The following is a 24,547-nucleotide window of genomic DNA, read 5'->3' as shown; positions in this document are numbered from 1 at the left end:
AAAGCTTGCTCATTAATGGTATTTAGGTGTGAAATCAAACTCTAGAAACATTTCACATGGACGTTCTGTTAGAAAATTATAAATTATGTGCAGTATTAATCAGGATATACCTCCCTCCATATCTTCTACGTTTTGATAAATCAAAATATGATGGTGTGTTTTTTAAATGCAATGTTAGACATAGGGACCCATAAATAGGGCCTTGCTCCTTGTAATAGTTATAGAGATTTATTATTTTACATATACAATGTGTTTATTTTTGACTACCACTCTTATTATTATTAACCATAAACATAGCATCTAAATTGTCACAAAACATTCTCAATAGCCTAGAAGTAGAAATAACAATTCTAAGCCTAGACATGAAACTCTTCAATCATACACCATACAAAGTAGCCTCAAAACAAGAAACAAACTCAATCTCTATAATAGAAGTAACAACTATTGTTTGTTTTCCACTCTTCCAAGATACAACTCCACTGATAAACATAAACATATAACTAGATGATGATTTAAGTGAATGAATGCATCCAATAAAGTCTGTATCTAAATATCTAATGACCTTTAAATTACTAGTTCATTAATACATAATGTGTAATATTTAGTCTCTTGAAGGTATCTCATTACTTTCTATGCTATTCTCCAATGGTCAATACCTAGATTACGATAATCTTTCCAATATTCCCATGGAAAATGTAATATCAGATCTTGTACAAACTTGAGCATACATAAAGTTTCCAATAGTTGAAGCACATGGAATATTCCCTTTCAAGTTCATTCTTTGGGCATTAATTTAAATTGAATCATCACTCTTCATAATAGGTTCTATACTTGCTAAACAATTGGTCATTTGAAATCTCTCTAAAACTTTATTGATATATGTCTCTTGTGTTAAACCTAAAATGTATTTAGATCTACCCCTACAAATCTTTATTCCTATGCATAAGATGCCTTACCTATATCCTTCATATCAAACTGTTTAGAAAGAAATTATTTCACCTCATACAATAATCATTTATCATTGGTTGCAGCAAAACATCATCCACATATAACACAAGGAAACATACTTTGTTGTAGCTTTCCTTTTGGTATATACATTGATCCATGATATTCTCTACAAACCCAAATGAAGGGATAACATCGTGGAATTTTAGATACCATTCGAAAGAAGCTTGTTTTAGTCTGTATAGGGATTTATGTAGCTTGCAAACCAAATGATCACTATTTATAGAGGAAAATCCTTCTAGTTGTTTCACATAAACCTCTAAATTACCATGCAAAAATACTATTTTCACATCAAATGGGTGTAATTCCAAATCAAAATGAGCAACTAATGTCAAAATCATAAGAAAAGAATCTTTCTTTGATATAGGAGAAAAAAATCTTTGTATAATCAATTCCCTCTTTTGAGTGAATTCTTTAGCAACAAGTTTGGCTTTGTATCTTTTAATGTTGTCCAATAAGTCTTTCTTTGTCTTATAGACTCATTTATATCCAATGACTTTTACCCATTAAAGCAACTCAATAAGATCCTAGACTCTATTAGATTTCATAGAATTTATCTCCTCTTTCATGGCATTATACTATAAGTGAGACTCCTCAACTCCAATATTATAATTAGTTACTCGTAAATATATAATATTGTCATTAGATATTGTTGATCTTTTTATTCTAGTAGATCTTCTCAATGTTGAATTAACATTTTCCAATAAAATAGGATTGTGTTGTTTGATTGAATTTTCAACAACCTTTGGCATATATTGAGCATCTAGATCTATTAGATCATGATTGTCTTATGAAATTTTAATAATTGATGATGTTAGTGCAATCAACTTCTAGAGTTTTGATATTTATGTAATAATATGTTTAGGAGGTTGATCAGGGTTAATCTAGTCAAGTGAGAAGTCTAGTCAGGTCAAGGTTGATCAGATGACTAGCAAAAAGAAGTCCAAGCAGGTCAAGGGTGACTAGATGCTTGGCAAGAGGAAAAGTCCAGACAAGTCAATGATGATTAGATGTCTAGCAAGGAAAAAGTTCAAGCAGGTCAAAGGTGACTAAATGCTTGACAAGTAAAAATTCTTAAGGGAGTGAACCTTAGATAATGAGAGGCCTTAGAGGAGTGATCTCCAAGCAAGTGTGACTGAAACAAAGTTTTTGATCACCGTGCACGGTCGACCAGACTAGCAGATTTGGTCAATCTAAAGATAGCGTTTTATATTACTACTTCTATCAGATTGAGAGGCAGTGAGAATGTGTCTTAGTTGAGACAACCTTAGGCGTTGATCTAACCAAAGAAATCAATTGAGATTTTTAAGTCAAGATCATACAGTCTAAACTATCAAATAATTCGTGCATACATAAATTATTCTAACTCTATTTTATAGGATTTCTATCTTTGTATTTGTACTAACTTTGTTTTATAGAAAAATAAAGTTATTCAAAATTTAAAGGTTTGATCGACTGAACCTAGTGGTTTAGTTGATCGATCTAAGTGGATAGACACAAATCAAATCTGGATCCAATAAAGAAGGAAATAGAGGTTCAATTGACTGATTAGGAGGATTAGTCGACCGAATATATTTGGAAAACGCAGATCGGATAGGATCAAATCAGTCAAACAAAGAAAATTCTAGAGATCAGTCGACTGATAAAGAGGATCAATCGATCAGACAACGAATTTCACGAGAGTGATTGGATTAGATCGGAGCACACAAGGAAAGATAAAGATTTATTCGTCTGAACTATGAACTAAGTAATAGATCATGTCTTTGTGATTTATTTTTCCAATGTGTCTCTGTGTTTGATTTCTTAAAATAAAATAATAAGTTTTTATGAGCGATATTCACTTTCCTGTATCGCCTATTTTGGTCCTATAGATGGTTCAACATGTGCTTGAACAATAGGTATGTTATACACCACAATTAATCTATCACTTGATATAGAATATGAAATATTCAAATGATCTCTCTCAGAAACAAAGTTCCAAGATCTATCACTCCCACTATTAAGTCATTTCCATAAACTTTTCATTTTTTTATTCTACAAACATATGATATGAGATGCACAAAAGAATCTATATCCCTTAAACTTTTTAGCATATACAATGAAATACCCACCAATAGTTTTAGGTCTAACTTCTTTTTTTGTGAATTATAAACTTTTAGTTCAGATAGGCATCCCCAAACACATATATATATCACAAACTCGATTTCTAACCTTTTCATAAATCAAATGGTGTTTTTGAGACAGCTATGATTGGAACTTAATTCAATATATACATTGTCATTTTAGGAACTTCAGTTCACAATGACTTAGGAAGTTTAGAGCTACTAAGCATGTTTCACATCATGTCCATTAATGTCCAATTTCTTCTTTCTGCTACATCATTCTAGTGTAAAGAACCAGACATAGTGTACTGAGTAACAATCCCATACTCTATAAGAAATCTAATAAAATGGACATCCATCTTCAATGTATCTATCATAATACTCACCACTTCTATCCGACCTTACTCACGATTTTAATTTGCTTATCTCATTGTCTCTCCACTTCAACCTTAAATACTTTAAAGGCATCTAATTCTTCGCTCTTATTATGAAGTAAGTAGAGATACATATATTGTGAAAGTCATATATAACAATGAGAAAGTATTTTTGACCATATGAATCCATGTCTGAACCTCAAATATATGTATGTATGATTTATAATATATTTGAACTCCTCTTGGCACTTTTCTTTGATATGTTGATTTGCTTTCCTTTATGCCATCCACACAATTAGTAAATTCAATAAAACATAGAAGAGACTTTCATAGTACATCACTTAAGACCCATATTACATGCAGTGTAGTTTGTGTGTCATCATTTTGTAAATGAATCCGAAAAAGGCAATCAGATAATATACCATTATCAATAAGTTCAAATTTATAAACAAAGTAAAGGTACTATCTAAAAATTATTAAATTTCTTGAGAAATTTAGAACATAAAAGGTCTCTTTCAAATGCAATACAAAACCATTACTCAAAGTTGATATACGCGTTCCTATAACTTCAATATGTGAACACATCCTTTTCCTAGATAAATGCAACATTCACTTCCCATTAGCTTCCTTTGCTTTACTAAATCCTGTAAAGAATTTGTACATTGGATTGTAGAATCAGAATTAATCCAACATGTATTATGACTAACATTAATCATACTAGATTCATGGCAAACAATTGAGATGAAAAAATTATTCTTCACAAGCCAATTTTGAAATTTCTGACAATCCTTTTTGCCCTTTCCTTTTATAGAAAACATTCTTTCTTTCTTAATATCAGATTGAATAGGCATGATGCCTTTTTTTTATCTAGCTTGAGTTCTGTCCTTCAGTTGTTAGATAAGCATGCTTTCTCACTTCCATACTTAGTCTATCATCCTCTTGAACATACATGGCCATATGTTTATTGATTGACTATTTATCTTTATGTGTGTTATAAGAGATCTTAAAGGGGCCATTTTGATATGGGAGAGTATTCAGAATGTAATGCACAAGGAAAGACTTGAACATCTCTCCCTGAAGTTTTCTTTAATCGAGTTGTAATATTTCTCATTTGAATAATATGTACTAGCTAATGCTTCATAGATGAAAATTTCATGATTAGGGTGGTAGCTAATGCTTTATCTGAAGATTCAAATTGTTCATCAATAGCCTTCAATAAAACTCTAACATTGTCGTATAGATCAAGTGAACCACAAATATCAACAGAGATCTTAGTTTTTATGAACATCATACTGAGACCATTAAATTGATCCCATTTTTCATAAAGATTAATCTCATCAGAAGTGTTGATATTAGTAATAGCAAGTGACTCATCTTTACTTATTGCATAATCAATATCAAACCTCCCTAAATGAAGGAGAATCATTTCCCTCTAAACTCGATAGTTATTACCATTCAGCTTAGGATTGCCCCATTTAATGTTAGTAGGGACGAATCTAAGAATTAGGGTTGGAGGACTTGAACTTAATATAATAAATTATATATTATTATAAAAAAATATAATAAATTATATAAATAACAAAAAAGATATTACATTATACTGTTCAATGAAGTTGTGCCCTATGAGATTTTAAAATATAAAATTAATCTATAATAGAATCTACATCTACATCCTTAGCTAAATCTCATTCAATATAGCGTGTCAAGCAATTGACAAGAAAGTCATCCACCATTTTATTGTGAAGTGTCATCTTCACATACTTCATTGCTAAAAAGGTTGCTCAGTAATGGCAATAGAAACTATAGAATCGTTGAGAGCACTAGAGGGAAGAGTGAATAGTATTATCGGTAGCGTTTTCAAATTTTGTAAAGTCGCTTGTGAATTCTTACGATCAAAGTTGTAAATGCAGAGGAAAATGTAAACATAATAAAAATGACAGGGGTGTTTTACTTGGTTCACAACCACAAGCTGCTACTCTAAGGCCCACGATTAGTTGACCATTTACGTTAGAAAATCAACTAAATAACTCTCCTTTTACGAAAGGGAGTTAGGATTATAAAAATATCAGAACGGTAATAACGATACCGACCTTAGAAATTAAGTACAGAATTTGATTTACCGAAGTAGTGAAGATGTAGACTTCTTGTGCAGCACTTCGACTTTACGACAACATTCCTGGTTGTTGCTTCGTGTGTAGACGGTCGTCGGTTATCTCTGGAATGATGAACTGAGGGGTCTCCCTTAATGCTATTTTATTGGGCTTTCCGAGTGCCTGGAAGCCTTTCTAGACGCCTCCACGTTGTCTGTCGATCCACCATCGGCGCTGCTGACTCGGCACTTCTAGGTGCTTGCATCCCTTTCCGGACATATATATGCTAACGTGGAGGTTCCGGATGAACTTTGACTTCCGCAACGCCTATCCAGATCCGGGTGCCTGGAACCATTCTGGGTGTCTAGAAGCTGAGGTGTCCCGACCATTGGGACTCTGCCACCTCATTGCTTCACTAGCTCCGTTCCGTTGACGTTCGATCGCTTGGACCAAATCTAAGCGCCTGGACTTCGGTAGCCTGGATCCAAATAAGGGTGCCCAAAATAAAAGTTTCCGCCCCTCCTTTCCTGCATAACAAGTTAGCACAAAACAAAAGTAACAGGAAAAGATAAACAGTTTTGCAACTATTTTTGGTCTTAACTTCAGATTTCTAATAAAATCTTAGGTCAGATCAATGTCTACTGTTCCCATACTAAGAACGCACCCTTACCCACTCCACTCGGGAGAATTTACCTGTTTGTCAACTAAGTCCTCCAGACTTGTTGAACTTTCTACGTAGCCTCGATCCTCGACCCCCAGAATTTCTTGCTAGACATTTGGTCCACCTGACTTGCTTAGACTTCCACTGCCAAACATCTGGTCCACCTGACCTGCCTGGACTATCATTGCTAGACATCTGGTCCACTTGGCCTGCCTAGACTTCCACCTAGTGCACTTGATCTATCAAGACTTCCACTGCCTAGTCCTCCAAACCAGGACTTTCACTGCCTCACCTCCAAGCAGGACTTCCATTGTTTGGCCTCCAGCCAAGACTTCCATTGCCTAATTTCTGCTAAGACTTACCTGTGCCTAACCTCAACTAGGACTTTCTTATGCTCCTTGCACACTTAGATCAGCTCGTTAGTAATCACTACACACTTAACTTGAACCTATTGTCATTATCAAAACTAAGATTCAATCATCTAGTGCTCCCTATGTAAAATACGGTAATAAAAAAAGGGTTAATGAGTTTCGGGTTTAAAACCCTAAACCCGTTAGGAATCCAATAACTTCTCCCCCTCTCTTTTTATTTGCGATTTTGCTACTTCCGTCGAAACGGACACCTCTCCCTATACCTCTCCTCTCCACTCCCTCTCCTCATCCGTGCCCTGGCTGCCGTGTGGAGAGGGTGCCGACCCTGCATTGTCGTCCGCCGCTTCTGCCTCGCCTGAGGGAAATCGTCGCTGGCCGGAGATCGCTCGTGATTGGGACTCGCGAACGAGGGAAGCATCGAATCGATTCGCGTAGCGACGGGCGCTTGATCGACTGATCTGGAATCGATTCTGGCATGAATGCCTCTTTCATCCTTGCTTCGCTTCGTCGTAGCGTCGTTGGCTGTGGGGGATGGGGTCGTGGATTTCGAGCATCATTAGGCCGGAAGCGGACACCGAAGCGGGCCTCGGGGACTTGCCGGAGAGTTGCATCGCGGAGGTGCTGCTCCGCCTCGACGCGTAGTAGATCTGCCGCGCGTCGGGGCTCAACCAGGCTTTCGGAATAGCAGCGTCGGCAGACTTCGTGTGGGAGGCGAAGCTGCTGAAGAACCAGGTGTACTTAATGGAGATGGCAACGGATGGGAAGGCCATGGCATGTGTTTGCAAAAAGGAGATCTATGTGCGGTTGTGCCGGCCGAACCCCTTCGATGGGGGCACCAAGGAATTTTAGCTAGAGTTGAACAGGGGTGGAATCTGCATGTCTTTTTCCTCGAAGGCATTACTGATTACAAGAATCAATGACAAGCGATACTGGAAATAACTGCCAACCACAGAATCTAGGTACTGAGTCTTGTCTATAGACTAACTCTTTGAATATTTCCTTTTACCTTTTACCTTCTTTAAACTAACTCTGTATTGACTGCTAATAACCTTTGTGAAGTTGTCTATGTTGATTGTATGATCTATAACTGTATCATAACTTTATGGAGTAGATTGAATGTTAATTAAGTTGCATATGTCCAAATTGATAAATTATGAGGCGCACACAAAATCACTTGGTTCCTTTGCTTTGCTTCCATAGGTGGTAGGTCTTTGATATGCCAATTACAAACACTGTCAAGAATTCACCAGCATTCACATGTAGGTCTATATGAATTAATTGTTTTGTGGGTCCTTTTGTGTATTTCTTTTTGATGACACCTCATTTATATTTAGTTTCTCCTTTTTGATTTCGAATCAACTCAAGGAGAATTCATATAGATCCCTATTTAATAACCAATAAGGTTTACAACATGGAATAAATCAGTAAGCGAATACTTACAAGGAGATGGGAGGAGAAAGACAGATTTCATGAAAGAACGGCAAAACATGAATGGGATGGATGTGATAGGTAATATAGTAGAATAAAATATAATGGGATGTACAAAGGTGTAAATTTACTTGTTATTGAATAGGAATGTCTAGGATCAAACGTGATACGACTTTATTTTCATTAGTCAATTATCGTGTTATGTAAATAGTTAAGTTTAAGCCCATGGTACAGGACATTGACTTGCTATCGGATTTTTGGACGGAGGTTCTCTTTCTTGATACCGACTACTTTCGGAAGGCGGGTATCTCGACTTATCTTTTAGATATGTCTATTGATGTGTATGATTTCTGCTATTACTAGTAGTAATTTTCATGTTCTTTTATATATGCCCTGATATATCACTACATAGTCACATTGTATGTCTCCTTATCTGCTACTTGTTTACTTACCATATTGCATATATGTAGTGATATATTGTTTTACTAGGCATAGATTGGTCGTGTTACACACATTAGTGTCATGCACCATCCTTGCATGATTGCATGCTAGCGATCATCGGCTCCTTTGTAGTCTGAGCCCGTCGCTAGTTACATGATCTGCACACACTGCCACTCACAGGTTAGTGGTACATCAGGAGGGTGTGTGCAGTTGCTCTGTCAGGGCTCCGCTCGGCCGCATCAGAGGTAGTGGTGTCGTAGCGTGGTAGCATTATAGGGATCCCTCCTTCGTACTATGAGACGAGGAGATGAGAGCATTGCTCCCCCATATGACTTGGGGTAGGAGGATAGGTGTACTTCGCCAGCATCCTGTCCACTCGGTCACGCAGGAGCAGTGACGGCAGAGTGCATAGTTGTCATAGCCCTACCCACTCGACCTCACGATTGTCTGTGACGGTGGCTGACTGGCATCAGGGGTGACCATGTCATTGCATCATGTGCATACTGCATGGATTGCATTTATTATTGCTTGCTGCATTTGTTTGCTGCATATGTTTGACATGCACATACAGGAGGCCTTATGCATTTGGTTTGGCAACCTTGCATCTGTTGCATGGTTTGTGCCGTTGTATCGAGGTAGATGATTCTGGTATGTACAGTTTTTCCATATTTTCATTGTGTATTTCTTACTGTACAGGCATGGTTATTACTGCTAGATAGCTTATTGTACATATCTGTTAGATATCCGCTGAGTTTCTTGAACTCATCCTCGTTGATTTTATTCTTTTCAGGTTGACGTCTGTCTGGAGAGCCGTGCTGCTAGTCCCTCGTCGAGTTGACCTCGACCATTTTGGTTTTTGCTATGGTTTTTCAGTAGTTGTGTCAGAACTTATTTTATGTCGTATGAATTTTTTTAGACATGTTGGGTTTTGTGGTGCATACTTATATTTACTGGTTGTGGACCTTATTAACATAGTTTAGTTTCTGTTATGTATGTTGTCATGTGTGGATCGTGGCCGTGTAGGCCTTATTGTGGCCATGTAGGCCTTATTATATTTGTATTCAGGGGAAGTGAATTGTTACAGGGGAGATGCTGCCGAAATTTCTCGGACAGCTGTCTCCCGGGGCGTGATACCCTACACCAACAATCTCCCCCTTTTTTATTATGACAACCTAAGTTTCAAGTTAAGAAAAAAATATTTCTGATTTTATAGAAAACTATTAATTCATGCATGAATTAAAATTAATGCAGCATGTAAAATGATTTTTGAACTCCCCTATTTTCAAGACTCCCCCTGAATTTATACTTGAAAAAAATTAAATTTTGAAATGTTTATAATTTTAAATTCTTCTTCTCTCCCCCTAAACTTGATACGGTTTTAGTTTTGTTCAACTTGACAAACCATTCAAGTCCCTTTTGAAAAGCTTTTAAAAACTATTGAAAACACTTTTGATGTTTTAAAAGTGCTTTTGATACAATTAAAAATTTTGAAATCTTTAACTTAACATTTGAAATCTTGAACTTGAAATTATGTATCTCTCCCCCATTGACATAATCAAAACATAAGTAAAAATATTGATGTGAGTCCAAGCATGCTATGTATATAGATATAAAAATACTTGGACAAAAATATTTTCTCTGTGGGCACGTGTCCAACTTAGGTTTCAGCTAACTGCCAAGGGATAGTAGATTGACCCAGTTAGTCAAGTTTAAGTGTATCATTTCAGTTAGTTTATGCTAAGTAGGAACACTTAACTTGATCCATAATTTGTGTTTATAACCCAAACTTTAGTTCAATGCACAGACTTAAGCATCTAGAACTTAGGCTAGAATCCTATGCATCTTACACCGTTCTAGGTTTCACAATATACAATCAAGTTAGCTAGTGTGTTTTGTGAGATGCTTAATCTAGATCTATAGGTTCATGATTTCTAGGGGAGAAATCTAGGCTAAGGCTAAAACATCCTTTCTTTCTTTTGAAATTCAAAATTTACAAATAAGTTTTTTTTAAAAAAAACTTAAAATAAGCTTTTAAAATAGTCTTGAAAAACTAAGTAATAATAGATTTGAAAATATGAGTTTTTGAAAATTGAGAATCATTTTCTCTTATTCTACCATGCACAGTCTTAATTATACCAAGCATACTGAAATATAGTAAATTGTACTACTAGTCAAAAAGGTGTTCAACAATGTCAATAAAGGTTAAACATGAAAACTAGGTCTACTAAGGAGGTGGCTGAGTATGACCCATGCTTCAGGATCTGAACATGTGTATCATCTCAACATGTCTAGCCTGCTCCTCTCGTCTTGAGTCTCGAACTGACTAGTCATGGACTGATGCAGACTCTGAACTTCCTCCTCAAGTTTGATCACTCTCTGCTCCAGAGTGATAGGAGGTGAGGGTGGAGGGAGCTGTAGAAGATTCTCTAGGTCAAGCTGATCGTCATCCACCTTGATGGCTGCTGGTGGTGGTGGCTGAGGCTGGTTCTCTCGTCTCCAAGACAGAATCTCATCCTCATCTATATGTACCCCAGCTAATAAGAAACTCATAAGTCCTAACATGTCAAACTCGCTAGCATGTTTGAGTTCACCTGTGGTGATGTCAAACCCTAGTGATGCTAGGAGTGATGTCAAAATTGTTAGATTTGAAAGATGTCCTAATGCAATCACCTTACGGTTATACTATTTATTAGATAAATAGTAATTTACTTTTTAAATGCACATTTCATATGTATTTGATTGGATCTTAGACTCAAATACTAAATGCCCGTAATACGATTCATAGCATGAGAGAATTTGTAATTGGATCACAACTAGTGAGCATCTCTACATGTGCAATTATGAATGTATTAAAATTATCTCTAGTTGAGGAATTGATGAGCATGGACGTCATCGATTCTGTCGAGACTAGAACGTTTAGACCCCTTAGTTAACCAAGCAGCTGATCTCACTTCTGGAAATATTGGATGTTGAGAGTTAAATATGGATGTTGATTAAAGGTAACCAGTTCATTGAAGTGACTTGCCTTGAGACTTCATATGGTTCTATATATATGTCAATGAAAATCTCAATGCAGTTTAAGTGTGAGTTTCCTTTGACTTGCGGTATTCAAGTTACCTTGGTCATGGAGACTTATACTTTGACATCTTAAGCAAACATCTCCGAGATTAAAATTATCCCTAGTTGAGAAATTGATGAGCACAAACGTCATCGATTCTGTCGAGACTAGAACGTTTAGACCCCTTAGTTAACCAAGCAGCTGATCTCACTTCTGAAAATATTAGATGTTGAGAGTTAAACGTGGATGCTGGTTAAAGGTAACCAGTTCATTGAAGTGACTTATCTTGAGACTTCATATGGTTCTATATATATGTCAATGAAGATCTCAATGCAGCTTAAGTGCGAATTTCCTTTGACTTGCGGTATTCAAGTTACTATGGTCATAGAGACTTACACATTGACATCTTAAGCAAACATCTCCGAGGAGGTGTGAATCCGAGATGATTGGGGTATAAGTCAAAGTGTCCGAAGGTGTTTAAATAGCCCACAGAGAATTCACCACTCCTTGAAAAGGAGACGTATACCCTGCGGTCGCTTGTCAGTGTAGGATCGATATGACACGCTAGAGGGGGTGAATAGCGTGTTGTCGCTATTCGAATTCGTTCTTTTTTTATATCAAAATACTAAGCAGCGGATATTAAAAATAAATGCAAGGACACGCAGATTTACTTGGTTCCTGACACTCCAGGGTTAGTACATCCAAAGCCTATGCACAGGAGGTGCCCGTCCACTTAGTGGTCTCCTTCCCGAACCTTGTTCGGAGGCGGAGAAACCCATCTTACAGTCCAATAAATAATCAAATAAATTAAGAACAGAAAATAAAAAAAATAATTTAAAATCAAACGCTTGTTGCCGATCTGGAAGTCCTGAGCGCCCCGCACTCCTCCTAGATCTTCTCCGGTTGCAAGAACTTGACCTCGTTCACGTTCCAAAGCACTACTAGTTGAGCAGGGAAGTTTTTGGCTTAAATATACTTGTTTCTACACGTTCACCTCCTTTTTATACTGTACCTGAGTCAACTCCAGACTTATCTGAGTCGACTCCAGCTGACGTGGCAGATAAATCTTCATTCTGCTCGTTATCGACTGCCTGAGTCAACTCGGATGAACAGTTGAGTCAACTCCAGCCACTTGAGTTAACTCAAGCTACAGTTGAGTCAACTCCAGAGACCATTTTTGCAGAGCTCTAAAAGGGCTTCGAAATGCAACTGACCGTGCCTCGTTCTGAGTCCCGAGTCAAAAGTTATGACCCGTTGAAGTCGGACTCCTCATGTGTTGCCCCTGCATCATGATTCCTGCAAGATAAACATGAAAACAAAGCAACACATCCTACTCTTATTTTATGGGTCTAACTTCAGGTTTCTACCGAAATCCTAGGTTAGTCTGACGCCTACTGTTCCACTCCGAGAACGCATCCTAAAATTCTAGAAAAATCATAGAATATTTTTAAAATTATTTTTGAGAATCTTCGGGCGTTACAGTCGGACTATGCCTCTTTCGATTAGACTAATTGGGGATGCTTATGATGTGGTAGAAATCTGTTATCTCCACGTGTTATATGAGATAAAGTCAAAAAGCTGGTTTATTCTTAAGATTAGGAAAATATTTTAGAATGTTTCTTAAATGGATCATTTCATCCAGAGAATAAGTAAAATATTTCAGAATATGTTTTAAACGGATATTAACAACTCTATAAACGGTGACCCATACCCATAAGCATACCCACATCAACCCTAATTTTCTCAAGTCCTTAAATTTTTTCCTAACGCAAATCCTGACTTGAGCATCGGAGTGGCTTGTCGGGATCCATCTCAATGCAATTCTAACTCTCTTTTGAAATATTTTTTAGGTTCTTTTGTCCTGCATGTCAGCAGTTCATTAACCCATAATTTGATCATGCATAATGTATTGATTGAAACAATACATGTTATAACGGTTGCATTAAGAAACAAAAATATTTTCTCTATGAGCAGTATATGTATTTTTATTTTTATAAATAATTAAAATATTTACGGTAGAAAATTAAAAGAGTATTTTTTTATTCCATTAAAAAAATATTTCTTCTTAAAAAATTATTAAAACAAATATTTATCTATAATTTTCCCATTTAAAATATCTCATCTTAAAATTGATCTGTACACAATAATGTCATTTTAAAATTATTTTATATAAAATAGTACCATCTTAAAATTATTTTGTATAAATAATAATATTAAAATAATTTTTTATCAAAATTGAGTGAAAAGCAATTTCAAAGTGGTACATTTTTTTTATCAAAACAAGTATATGATGAATTATATAAGATTATTTGCAACAATATAAGATTATTTTAGCTTCCGATATGATGTAACGCTACTGTGTTTAATAGACTATTCAAGTATTCATAGTAGTCCTTTACTTTTTTTTAAAAAATTGTCTAATAAATGAATTAGGAGAAGATTGTTCAATTTTAAAATTAATTACGTCAAGATTTGAATATTTAAATTATTAAAATATATATAAGATAATTTTAGATAAAAATTATAGAGAAAATGTTATTTTAAAATCTTTTTAAAAATAAGTATTTTTTAATAATAATAAGGGAAGTATTTTTTCTTATCAATATTTTTATTTAAATTTTATAAGAGAAAAAACTAAAAAAATTATAAAATCTGATCGTCTCAGGGAGGACAAGAATACATTCAAATAAATAAACAAATATGTTGTCACGTGTCGTCAGCCGTGAAGCTGGCAGCGACTGGTGTCGTGGGGCCCAATAATAATGCGGGTACCACCGCAGCTTGTCGTGGCCTCGTGGGTAGAAACGAGCCGGAGTAGCGTGTCCGTAGGGTAATGCGATATTTGTCGCGCCAAAGAGATCGTTGGCTCAAAATCTGATGGATCCAGAGGCGGTGCGGCGATCGCTCTCCGAGCCCGCCGTCGACTCCTTGGCGGCCCTTCCGGCTCGTCTGATTGAGGCCGTCGTCCTCAACAGCATCCGCCTCGGCGTCATCGAGCATGGCCGCGTCCTCTATTCCTTCATCGTTACTCCTCGGCTTGTCGTAAGAGAGATGCCCCAATCCTTGCGATTTTTCCCCGCAGTATATGGGTTTATTCTCTTTTGTGCTCTGCAGAGTCCTGGCTGCGTCCTTCTTGGCGGCGTCATAACGACGCTCGTGGATGTGGTCGGGTCCATAGCTCTATCTACTTGTGGACTGCTCACCACTGGGGTTTCACTGGATATCAACATTTCCTACTTGGATGTCGCCATGATTGGTGTGAGTAGAATATTTACATCGATTTTAATTTCTCAGTCAAAATATTTCAAACGAAACTTTTAATTGAGTTTTCCTGTTGGTTTGAATGATGTTATGAACTTAATTGTTATTAGCGCCACTTTGGGTGGATGAGTGAGGAGAGAAGCTGGAAGGGTAACATATACCTAGGAAGAGAAGTTGATAAATTGCATTTGATACGACCCTTCGATGGATTTATTCAAATGAACCCTTCAAACTTTATCTTTAATTTTATTTTTTAGATAAGTTTTATTTTAGACTTTTTCTCTTATTTTTTAGATAAGTTTTTTATTAGACTTTTTCTCTTGAAAAGGCATCTTTATGTGCCTATTTAAAGAGACGTTATGTAATCCTTAAGGATAGATAATGAAGCAATAAAGTAATTTATTTTGATTAATCAATTCTATTGATTATTGGAGGTCAATCCCCTCGAAGTGATCGTTTATCCCCCTTCTATTTCCTTTCTTCCATTTTCCGTGAGATAGGACACGGGTTCCTTTTAACTTGGTATCAGAGCAAGGTTGATTTCATATTATGACAAATTGGAGATCCTATGAAGATGAATTCCCTTGTTGGCGAAGTAGAGATCCTAACGGATTTATTTCTAAAGCAGAAAGATATTTTATTCTACACAACACCTCAAATGATTTGAAGGTCGAAGTAGCTTCTTTGCATCTGGATGGAGAGGCTCTCCGATGGTATCAATTATATATGTCATGTCATGGATCTACACTATGGGAAGAGTTTGCAGATGGTCTTCTAACTCGTTTTGCACTTCAAGAATATAATAATGCAGATGAAAAATTATTCAAAATTCAACAGATCACCACGGTAACAGAATATCATATTCGCTTTCTTCGACTCTTTAATGAAACTCGTAATTGGTCAGAACGAAGATTGCTGAATACTTTTATTGAAGGACTTCATCTTAACATCCAAAAAGAGGTGAAGACGTGCTATCCTCGCACTATAAAAGCTGCATTATCCTTTGCACGAATTTAAGAAGAGAAAATCAACGAGGAAGCACGAAGAAATGATGAGTGGCACCGAAGTCATCAATATACACAAAGGAGAATATTGATGGATGAACCAATAGAGGATCCAAAAGAAAAAGATGATATCAATGAAGAAAGAATACAAGAAAGACAAGATGTCATTATGATAAAATCAATTTGTGTATCAGAAGAATTACAATCTCCACAAACAATAAAGGAAAGAGAATTTATTGAACAACAACGAGATAGTTACAGAGATAATATATATGAGGAGCTAAATTCTGTGACATCCGTAATTGAAGTCATTGGATCTACAACAATCTCTACTTCTATCATTCTAGTGAACGAAGCGATTATGCCCTGTCATCTTCAATAACATCCGATAAATCATGGAGTCAAGACCTGACGCAAGGCTAAACGAAGAAAAAGAAAGCATTGGCATGCTCATAAATTTTCAATGAAGACCAAAATGAAAATTTCAAATTTAAGAAGGAATTATAAAAGGTCATCTGTCTTCGTCAAAAGAAGATTTCAATCGGTGCACAATAAAAAGTTATTTTATACAAATCATCGAAAGAAAAAGAAGAAAAAGATCAACCTTGAGGACAAGGTTGTTTTGAAGGACGGTGGAATGATACGACCCTTCGATGGATTTATTCAAATGAACCCTTCAAACTTTATCTTTAATTTTATTTTTTAGATAAGTTTTATTTTAGACTTTTTCTCTTATTTTTTAGATAAGTTTTTTATTAGACTTTTTCTCTTGAAAAGGCATCTTTATGTGCCTGTTTAAAGAGATGTTATGTAATCCTTAAGGATAGATAATGAAGCAATAAAGTAATTTATTTTGATTAATCAATTCTATTGATTATTGGAGGTCGATTCCCTCGAAGTGATCGTTTATCCCCCTTCTACTTCTTCTCTTTCATTTTCCGTGAGATAGGACATGGGTTCCTATCAGCATTCCCCTATATCACACGTGTGCCTTTCTCTGTTAGATTACCATTTTTGCTTGTATGAAAGTAAACTATATGGAAAAAGTATAAATGATACCATATTTCACAAAAAAATTGGTGGATATTGGATGTTTAGATCAACAACAATAACAATCAAGTCTTTGTCCTACTAAGTGAGATCGTCTATATGCGTCCTCCTACATCATTAGGCTTGATCCCCTATTATATCGTCATTTATATTTAAATAAATTTTATCTTATTTTATTGTTATTAATTAAATCTTCTTTGGTTTTATTCTTCCTCAATTAATGTGTATATTTATCATGGTTTCACATCGCCTAATTGAGACATATATTGGTCGCTTAAGTACATGTCCATACCATCTTAAACACACTTTTTGAATTCCTTAATAGATACAACTCAAAGTTTCTTTCTAATGTTCTCACTTCACATCACCTAATTGAGATATATATTAGACATTTAGGTTAAAGGGAAAAATCATTATCATCAAATTGAGTTTGTCTGAATTACATAATAAAAAAATGATGAAATTTACACAGTTCAAGAAAGTTTAATTCGCCACTAGGAATAATATTATTTTCCTTCAAAATGTTTATGATATCTAATATATGCATCTGATTTTCTATTAATTTTAAGCTCTAAATAAGCCAATGAAGCATTAATAGATAAAATTTAAATAAAAGATCATTTAAGAATAGAATTTACTTTGGTCAAAAATTAAAAAGGCATCTGAAATTATCAGAATCGTTAAAAGGGTGCTTGTTTTACAAAAAAGTCAAAGCAATACTCGAATATATTTACATATTTCTCATTTTGAAAATACTATTATTCTAGCACTGTTGTAATAGTTATAGGGAAATTGATACAACATGTTAAAATAAACTAGTTCAACTAGCTGCTATAATAGTTTAGTAGTTATGTAATAGCTACTGTAAAACAAATTTAAAGTGTTTTTGGCCATTTTAAAGTTATTTGATCAAGTTTAAACAATTTTGATCAAGTTAGTAATAATTTTTCTATATAAAAGTGCTCTATGCATAATATTTTCGACAAGTTAAACTAAAAAGAAAATGATTTACTTTAACATATTGTAGCAACTATTTTGTAGCTACTACAACAATGCACTAGAATAAGAGTATTTTCGAGATGATAGTGACATACTATTTTGACGAAAATAGTAATTAGGGGTGTCTTTTTGATTTTTGCCCATATACTTTTGGAATAAGATTATTGAAAATTTGACTTTGCTTGTATGATTTAAAAGAAGCCATACTTTCATATAATGTTGGTGTTCACTCCTAGCAACTATGGGTTCTAAGGAGAAATAGTAGAGAGAGCACCATTGTTATCTTGAGCCCCTTTTTCACAATTGTTGTAACTTTTCTGTTATGGCTAGCAGATCTCCTAACCTTATGATGCCTTGTGCTTGAGGGCTAGCGATAATGCAAATTCTTTCGGACCCAGACCTCCCTCCTCTTCATGTAGTTGATGCAATCTATAGGCTTATCCTCATCCGTTGCTTTTGTGTGTGAACAATACATGTGCAAACCCATGAAGAGAAGGTGGAAACTTAGATCTTTCTAACCTATTGCCTCCACTTCATCTGTGCCCCTTTGTCAAGAGTTGATGATTTTCCCCTAAGGGCTACCTATGCCCACTTGTTGCCATTCGTTTTGTTTCCATCTTCTAGCCTTATTCAACCATGGCTCACTCAAGTCATGTGATTTAATTCTTCTCTCGCTTCCTCCCCACCTTGACCTCCACTATAAGCAGGCTCTACAATCATTTTGGTCTCGAGATGATGGATATTGGCATATGTCGACCAAAACTACTATTGAAATGCATCTATGCATCGATAAGCTAGATTGTGGTTATCCATGTTGTTGATTTTTTTCTTCTCACTAGTGATTGAAGGATGTGGTGCGCGAGTAGGGTGAGACCATAGGTTGAATCTAGGTCAAGGTGCTCTTTTTGCATCCTCATCACCTCTTTGGGTAGAGTTGTCGCGGCTAATCTTTGTGAGAGTTTTTCACTAAAGCTTATGCCATGTGTGGCTACATAATGACAAACTAAGGCCTCCCCCTTTCATCCCTTTGGTTTAAGGTAGATGTGTTTAGAGAGCGTTTGTCTAGGGTTTGTTTGGGTTTTGATTTGATGCCCTAGAGTCTTCTCTATCCATGGCATGTTTGCTTTTTTTATTGGGGGTTTTGTTTAGAGGTTTTGTGGGCTCTATAGGAGTCCCTTTGTGGTTAGAAGTTTAGCCCCTCTATGCCTCCCCTTCTTTAAAATAAATATTTCATAAAAAAGATACTATGAGATGCTTGCAAGGTTTAAATTATAGTATAAGTGTTGAAGCATGTTGGCATTCATCGTGTTAGCACATCATAAAGAATGTTGAGTTAATTTTAAGTGTGTTTTAATCTTACAATCCCATTCCACTTAAAGAATGTTGAGTTTATTTTAAGTGTGCTTTAATCTTACAATCCCGTTTCACTTACCTTACGTATCTCCAAACATAAGTCCTTAAAAATTTAAAAGCAATCAACAACAACAATAATAATAACAATCAAACATTATCCCACTAGGTGAGGTCGGCTGTATGAATCCTTTTACATCATTTGATTTTATCCCTTACTATATTATCATTTATATTTAATAAATTTTTTCTTATTTTATTATTGTTAATTAAGTCTTTTTTGATCTTTCTCTTTCCCGTTTAATGTGCGTATTTGTCATAGATTCACATTATCTAATTGGAATATTTATTGGTCGTTTATGTACTGTACCATCTTAACGTGTCTTCCAAAATTTTCTCTCAATAGGTGTAATCTTGACTTCTTTTCTAATATTCTTATTTCTTATCCTGTCCATCTTCGTATGTCTGTACATCCATCTTAACATCTTGATCTCTATGACTCTCATCTTCTGCTTGTGTGACTGAGTTGTAGTTAACATTTAGTTTCATATAACATAGCATATTTAATCGCTATTTTATAGAATTTTATTTTAAGTTTTAGAAACATTTTATGATCACAAAAAACACTTGACGCTCTCCTCTATTTTAACTATCATGCTTGTATTCTATGTAAGTTATCTCTCTCAACTCCATCACATCATCTTATTGGAGCATTTATTGGTTGTCTAAATCAAGGTTTAAAATATTGAGTTGTGTCGAGGTTTTGGTCCTGAACCGGAATAATACAGTTTCGGTATCGTATCATACCATGTCGGTATAGTTTTGATATTTTTAAAATATAAAATATATTAACTAAAAAAATAAAAAATTTAATCTAAATATTTAAAAACAAAAAAATAAAAATAAAATATTTTTAAAAAAATAATAGGACAATTTTATATGACTTTAATTAAACTTATTTAAATTATCCTCAACTATAGTTAGGTGTTGATTATTAAAACCTAAGTTAAAAAAACACGACTGCGATTGGGCACGCTTGATCGGGGGTGCGTGCGGCTCGTGCATCGCCTCCGGAGGCGTTGTTGGATCCGGGTGATGCCTCTGGATGGTATCTTGATTGGAACGTTAGTGCCAATGCCGGTCCGTTGATGGAATAAAATTTTTCACCACTATCGAGCGATACGGCTCGAGATTTCAATCATTGGTTTAAGTACATGCTCGTGCCATCTTTAATGTGTCTTTCGGAGTTTTCCCTCAATAGCTGTAATCCTAACTTCCTTTCTAATATTCTTATTTCTTTTCCTATTTATTTTCTTATGTCCGCATATCCACTTTAACATCTTGATCTTTGTGACTCTCATTTTCTGCTTGTGTACTCAAGTCGTAGCTAATATTTAGTTTCAATAAGTTTAATTGCTATTTTGTAGAATTTTCTTTTAAGTTTTAAAGGTATTTTACGATCACAAAGAACACTTGACGACCTCCTTCATTTTAACTATCATGCTTGTATTCTATATAAGATATTTCTCTCAACTTCTTCATCATGTGGTAAAAATGATCTTAAATACTTAAAACTCTCAGTTATAGATAACTTGTCATCTCATATCTTAATAATTATCTTTTATATCTAATATTGCTAAACTTAAATTCTATATATTCTATCTTTACTTTACTAAACTAAATCTTTCACTTTGATGTTTCCAATCAAAATTCGAGTTTAATATTTTATTTTACATGTGTCTCATCTACCAAAACAATATCATCTGCAAACAATATCAACATGGTAATGTGTCTTAGAAGTATTCAGTGTGTTCATCTATGAAGTAAAAAGATAGGGACTTAGAGATGATCCTTGATGTATATCTTTATAGGAAATATTTCGGTTAATCCGTTCGGAGTCTTTATTCTTTTCATTACATCCTCATACATATCTTAAATTATTTCAATATATGTTACGCTAACACTTTTCTTTTTTAGAATTCTCCGTATGATTTCCCTTGGGATTCTGTTATAAGTTTTTTTTCTAAATTGACGAATACCATGTGTAAGCCTTGCTTTTGTTCTTAATGTAGGATCGAAATGAACACGCTAGGAGGGGGGGGATGAATAGCGTGTTGTCGCTTTCTCAAAATCGTTCGTTCGTTACTATCAAAGAAAACTCGCAGTGGAATATTAGAAAACAACACAGGGGACTCGCAGATTTTTACTTGGTTCCAAACCCCCTAGGATTAGTACGTTCAAGGCCTATGTACGGGAAGCGCCTGTCCACTAGTGGTCTCTTTTCCGAACTTTGTTCGGAGGCGGAGAAACTTGTCTTACAGTCCGTATAAAGAAACAACAATAAATAAAAATAAATTAGGACTAGTAAGAAATTAAACCAAAATACTTGACGTCGTTCTGGAAATCCTGAGCGTCACGCACTCTTCTTGGATCTTCCCCGGGTGCAAGAACTTGACCTCGTTCGCGTTTAGAATCACCGCTAGTTGGAGAGGAAAACTTATGAATTGATCTCCTATTGTGTACGTCCGCCCCTCCTTTTATAACCTGCTTAAGTCGACTTGGGCCAATCTCAAGTCGACTCCACGTAAGCCTGATCCACTTTCTCCGTGGCTGACTTGGCCTTCAGGTTGACTCGAGTCCCTGCTTAGGTCGACTTGAAGCTGATGTGATATATCTTGATAAACGTTGGCTTCCGCGGTGCTTATCTGGTGCTCAGGTCGACTTGAGTACCTACTTAAGTCGATTCTATCCACTTAAGTCGACTTGACTCCATCTCATATCGACTTGAGTCACTTTGACTCAGGTTTGTCCTGAGTTGATCCCGTACTTAGTTCAACTGCCTTTATTTGCTTCACTTCTGCTTTCTCCATCTTGCTTTCAGCTCCTGGTTCCTGCAAGACAAGCATACAAATAAACAGACAATCTTAAACCTTACCTTGTGGGTCTAACTTCAAATTTCTACCGAAATCCTGAGTTAGTCTGACGCTTACTGTTCCATTCTGGAAACGCGCCCTTACCCACTTCCTTCAGGAGAATTTACGTTGTGCCAATCAAGTCCTCCTAACTTGTTGGACTTTTGTTCGGCTCTGTCCTCAGCCTCCAGAATTTGTGCTGCAGCTCGGTCCTCTCTGATCAGTCCAGACTTCTGCTGCGACTCGATCCTCCAGATCAGCCCAGACTTCTGCTGCGACTCGATCCTCCAGACCAGCCTAGACTTCTGCTGCGACTCGATCTTCCAGACCAGCCCAAACTTCACCTGGTGCTTCGACTCTGCCAAGACTTCCGCCTGATTCTCCAAACCAGGACTTTCCTTTGCCTAGCCTACAACTAAGACTTTCCCTTGCCTGATCCTCCAAATCAGGACTTTCCTTGCCCAATCGTCCAGATCAGGACTTTGACTAGTCCAAACATCAAGTCCTGTTTGAATCAACTCCTTGGTCAAACTGACCAGACCTAGGTATATTGTCAAATATCGAAACTCTAGATAAGATGTAGTACTTCTTGCACCAATACTTGATACTTTTCAATTAGTTGTCTAGAAGATGCATAACTTTTATTGTTGATCTTTGAGGCATGAATCCAAACTGTTTTTTAGTAACTTTGATTTTCTTCCTTAGTCTTTTTTTCTATTACTCTTTCTCAAAATTTTATGATATGACTTATTAACTTAATACTCTTATAATTCACATAATTTTGTACGTTTCCTTTGTTTTTATATAGGGGATTAGAGTACTTACTCTTCGTTGATCAGATTTTTTTTTTGTTTTCAATATCAAATTGAATAATTTTGTAAATCATTCAATATCTTACTTCCATAGGCACTTCTATAGCTTTATCATAATATCATTTGGTTTAATTATTTTTTCATTCAATATCTTACTCGTCAAATCACAAGTAACAAACTAGTAATGATGGTTTGACCCATGCACAAGCCTAAATGTAAATTTTTCACCGAAAGAGGTAAACAATAGGACACATTCCACCCTAGCATAGACAAAGTAGGACCAATTCAACTATGGCCCAAGTATGGGGTAGTTCAGCTGAAATATGCAATTTTGATGTGTTATATTGTTCAATCAAACCAATTCTTAGCCTAAAATTGATCCCTATACTTGTCAGAGGCAAAACTTCATGTCTTAGTTCTCCCCTGTTTATTGTAGCGCCTGGTTCACTTTTCTATCCCTCATGATCTCCAACAAACACTTAGTGGTGGGTCATTTGCTTTTTTATGGTGGTTCAGCTATAACTATCAAACTGCTTATTTTAAATAATGGTTCTTGTTCCCCTATAAAGATCTATGACTGCCACATTGATGAGTTCAAATTGTAGATAACTTATATCTACATCAGTTACACCTGCCTCCTTCATTGATAGTTTCTGAAAAAACCCCATTAAGTTAGTTTACAGTTGTAAGGATTATACAAGTTGTTCTCCTGATATTGTTGATGTAGCAAAAACCTGGACCTGAGAGAGTTGACCAGCAAATTTATGTACAGCGAATGGTTCACTTGATCATCATGGCATACTCACGGTCCCTTCCGAAGTGCGTCCTATTCTCCTCTTTTCTGGGAGGTGGAGAGGGTGATGGGTAGGCAAGGAGAGGAATTTCTAGAAGCTTCTTTGTGTAGTATTTTAAATAATTAGGTATCATTTTCTACCTATCTACAACTTGTGAATCTTCATACCTAGCACTAGTGAGGCAAGACAATCCCAGAATATTAGTGTTTCGTCAAGTTTGTGTATTAGTGATATAAGATTTTGCTATAACTGAATCCGGTGATGTCTGATGGTTAAATTGGTGTTGACTAATCAAAGCACTCTTTCTTTTTCCTGATAAAATTTAATTATGTATTTGGAGAATTATGGTCGATCTACTTTCTATCATTTATTTTATTTCCTTTTCCTTTCACAAGGAGTAAATATGATCCTTGGTGAATTCTCATTACCAGTTGTTTTCCAGGAAGAAATTGAAATCGAAGGAAAAGTGTTGCATGTTCGAGAGCCAATCACGGTTATTTCAGTGAAATTGAGGAAAAAGGCCACTGGAAAGTTAATAGCTGAGGGACGCCATACCAAGTATCTTCCTGCATCTAGCAAACTGTGACTGGTAAAGGAACTCTTTTAATTCAACTATCAAATATATCGTGTATGCTTCAACAAAGTTCTAACCGTCCACCCCAGCCGGCCCCCTGACACGGTCGGTCCCACAACCATCTATGAATATGCCGTGTATGCATTGCTTCATATAGTTGTTGAGAAATGATTAATCTCAGTCATTCATTACCTAGCTTCACTGAAGGATTATGATCACTTCCCTTGATGCTAGATTCTTTAAAATGTCATCTGGGAACCA

The 24,547-nt window shown here is 35.8% G+C and overlaps 1 protein-coding gene across 1 annotated transcript; it reads left to right on the top strand.

Moving 5' to 3' along the window:
• The first annotated feature begins 14,292 nt into the window (after window positions 1–14,292).
• On the top strand, window positions 14,293–24,347 carry LOC141812467 (uncharacterized). Its single transcript, XM_074700458.1, has 4 exons — window positions 14,293–14,298; window positions 14,360–14,572; window positions 14,645–14,788; window positions 24,155–24,347. Exons 1-4 carry the CDS (start codon window positions 14,293–14,295, stop codon window positions 24,296–24,298), a joined length of 507 nt encoding a protein of 168 aa, XP_074556559.1. The 3' UTR covers window positions 24,299–24,347.
• Window positions 24,348–24,547: the final 200 nt, after the last annotated feature.

The sequence above is a fragment of the Curcuma longa genome, chromosome 19 (assembly GCF_044706935.1).
Source record: "Curcuma longa cultivar G26 ecotype Majalengka, Jawa Barat chromosome 19, ITB_CL_G26_1.1, whole genome shotgun sequence".
NCBI classification, from domain to species: domain Eukaryota; kingdom Viridiplantae; phylum Streptophyta; class Magnoliopsida; order Zingiberales; family Zingiberaceae; genus Curcuma; species Curcuma longa.
Note: the sequence above shows the minus strand (reverse complement) of the source record. Positions and strands in the feature narration are given on the sequence as shown.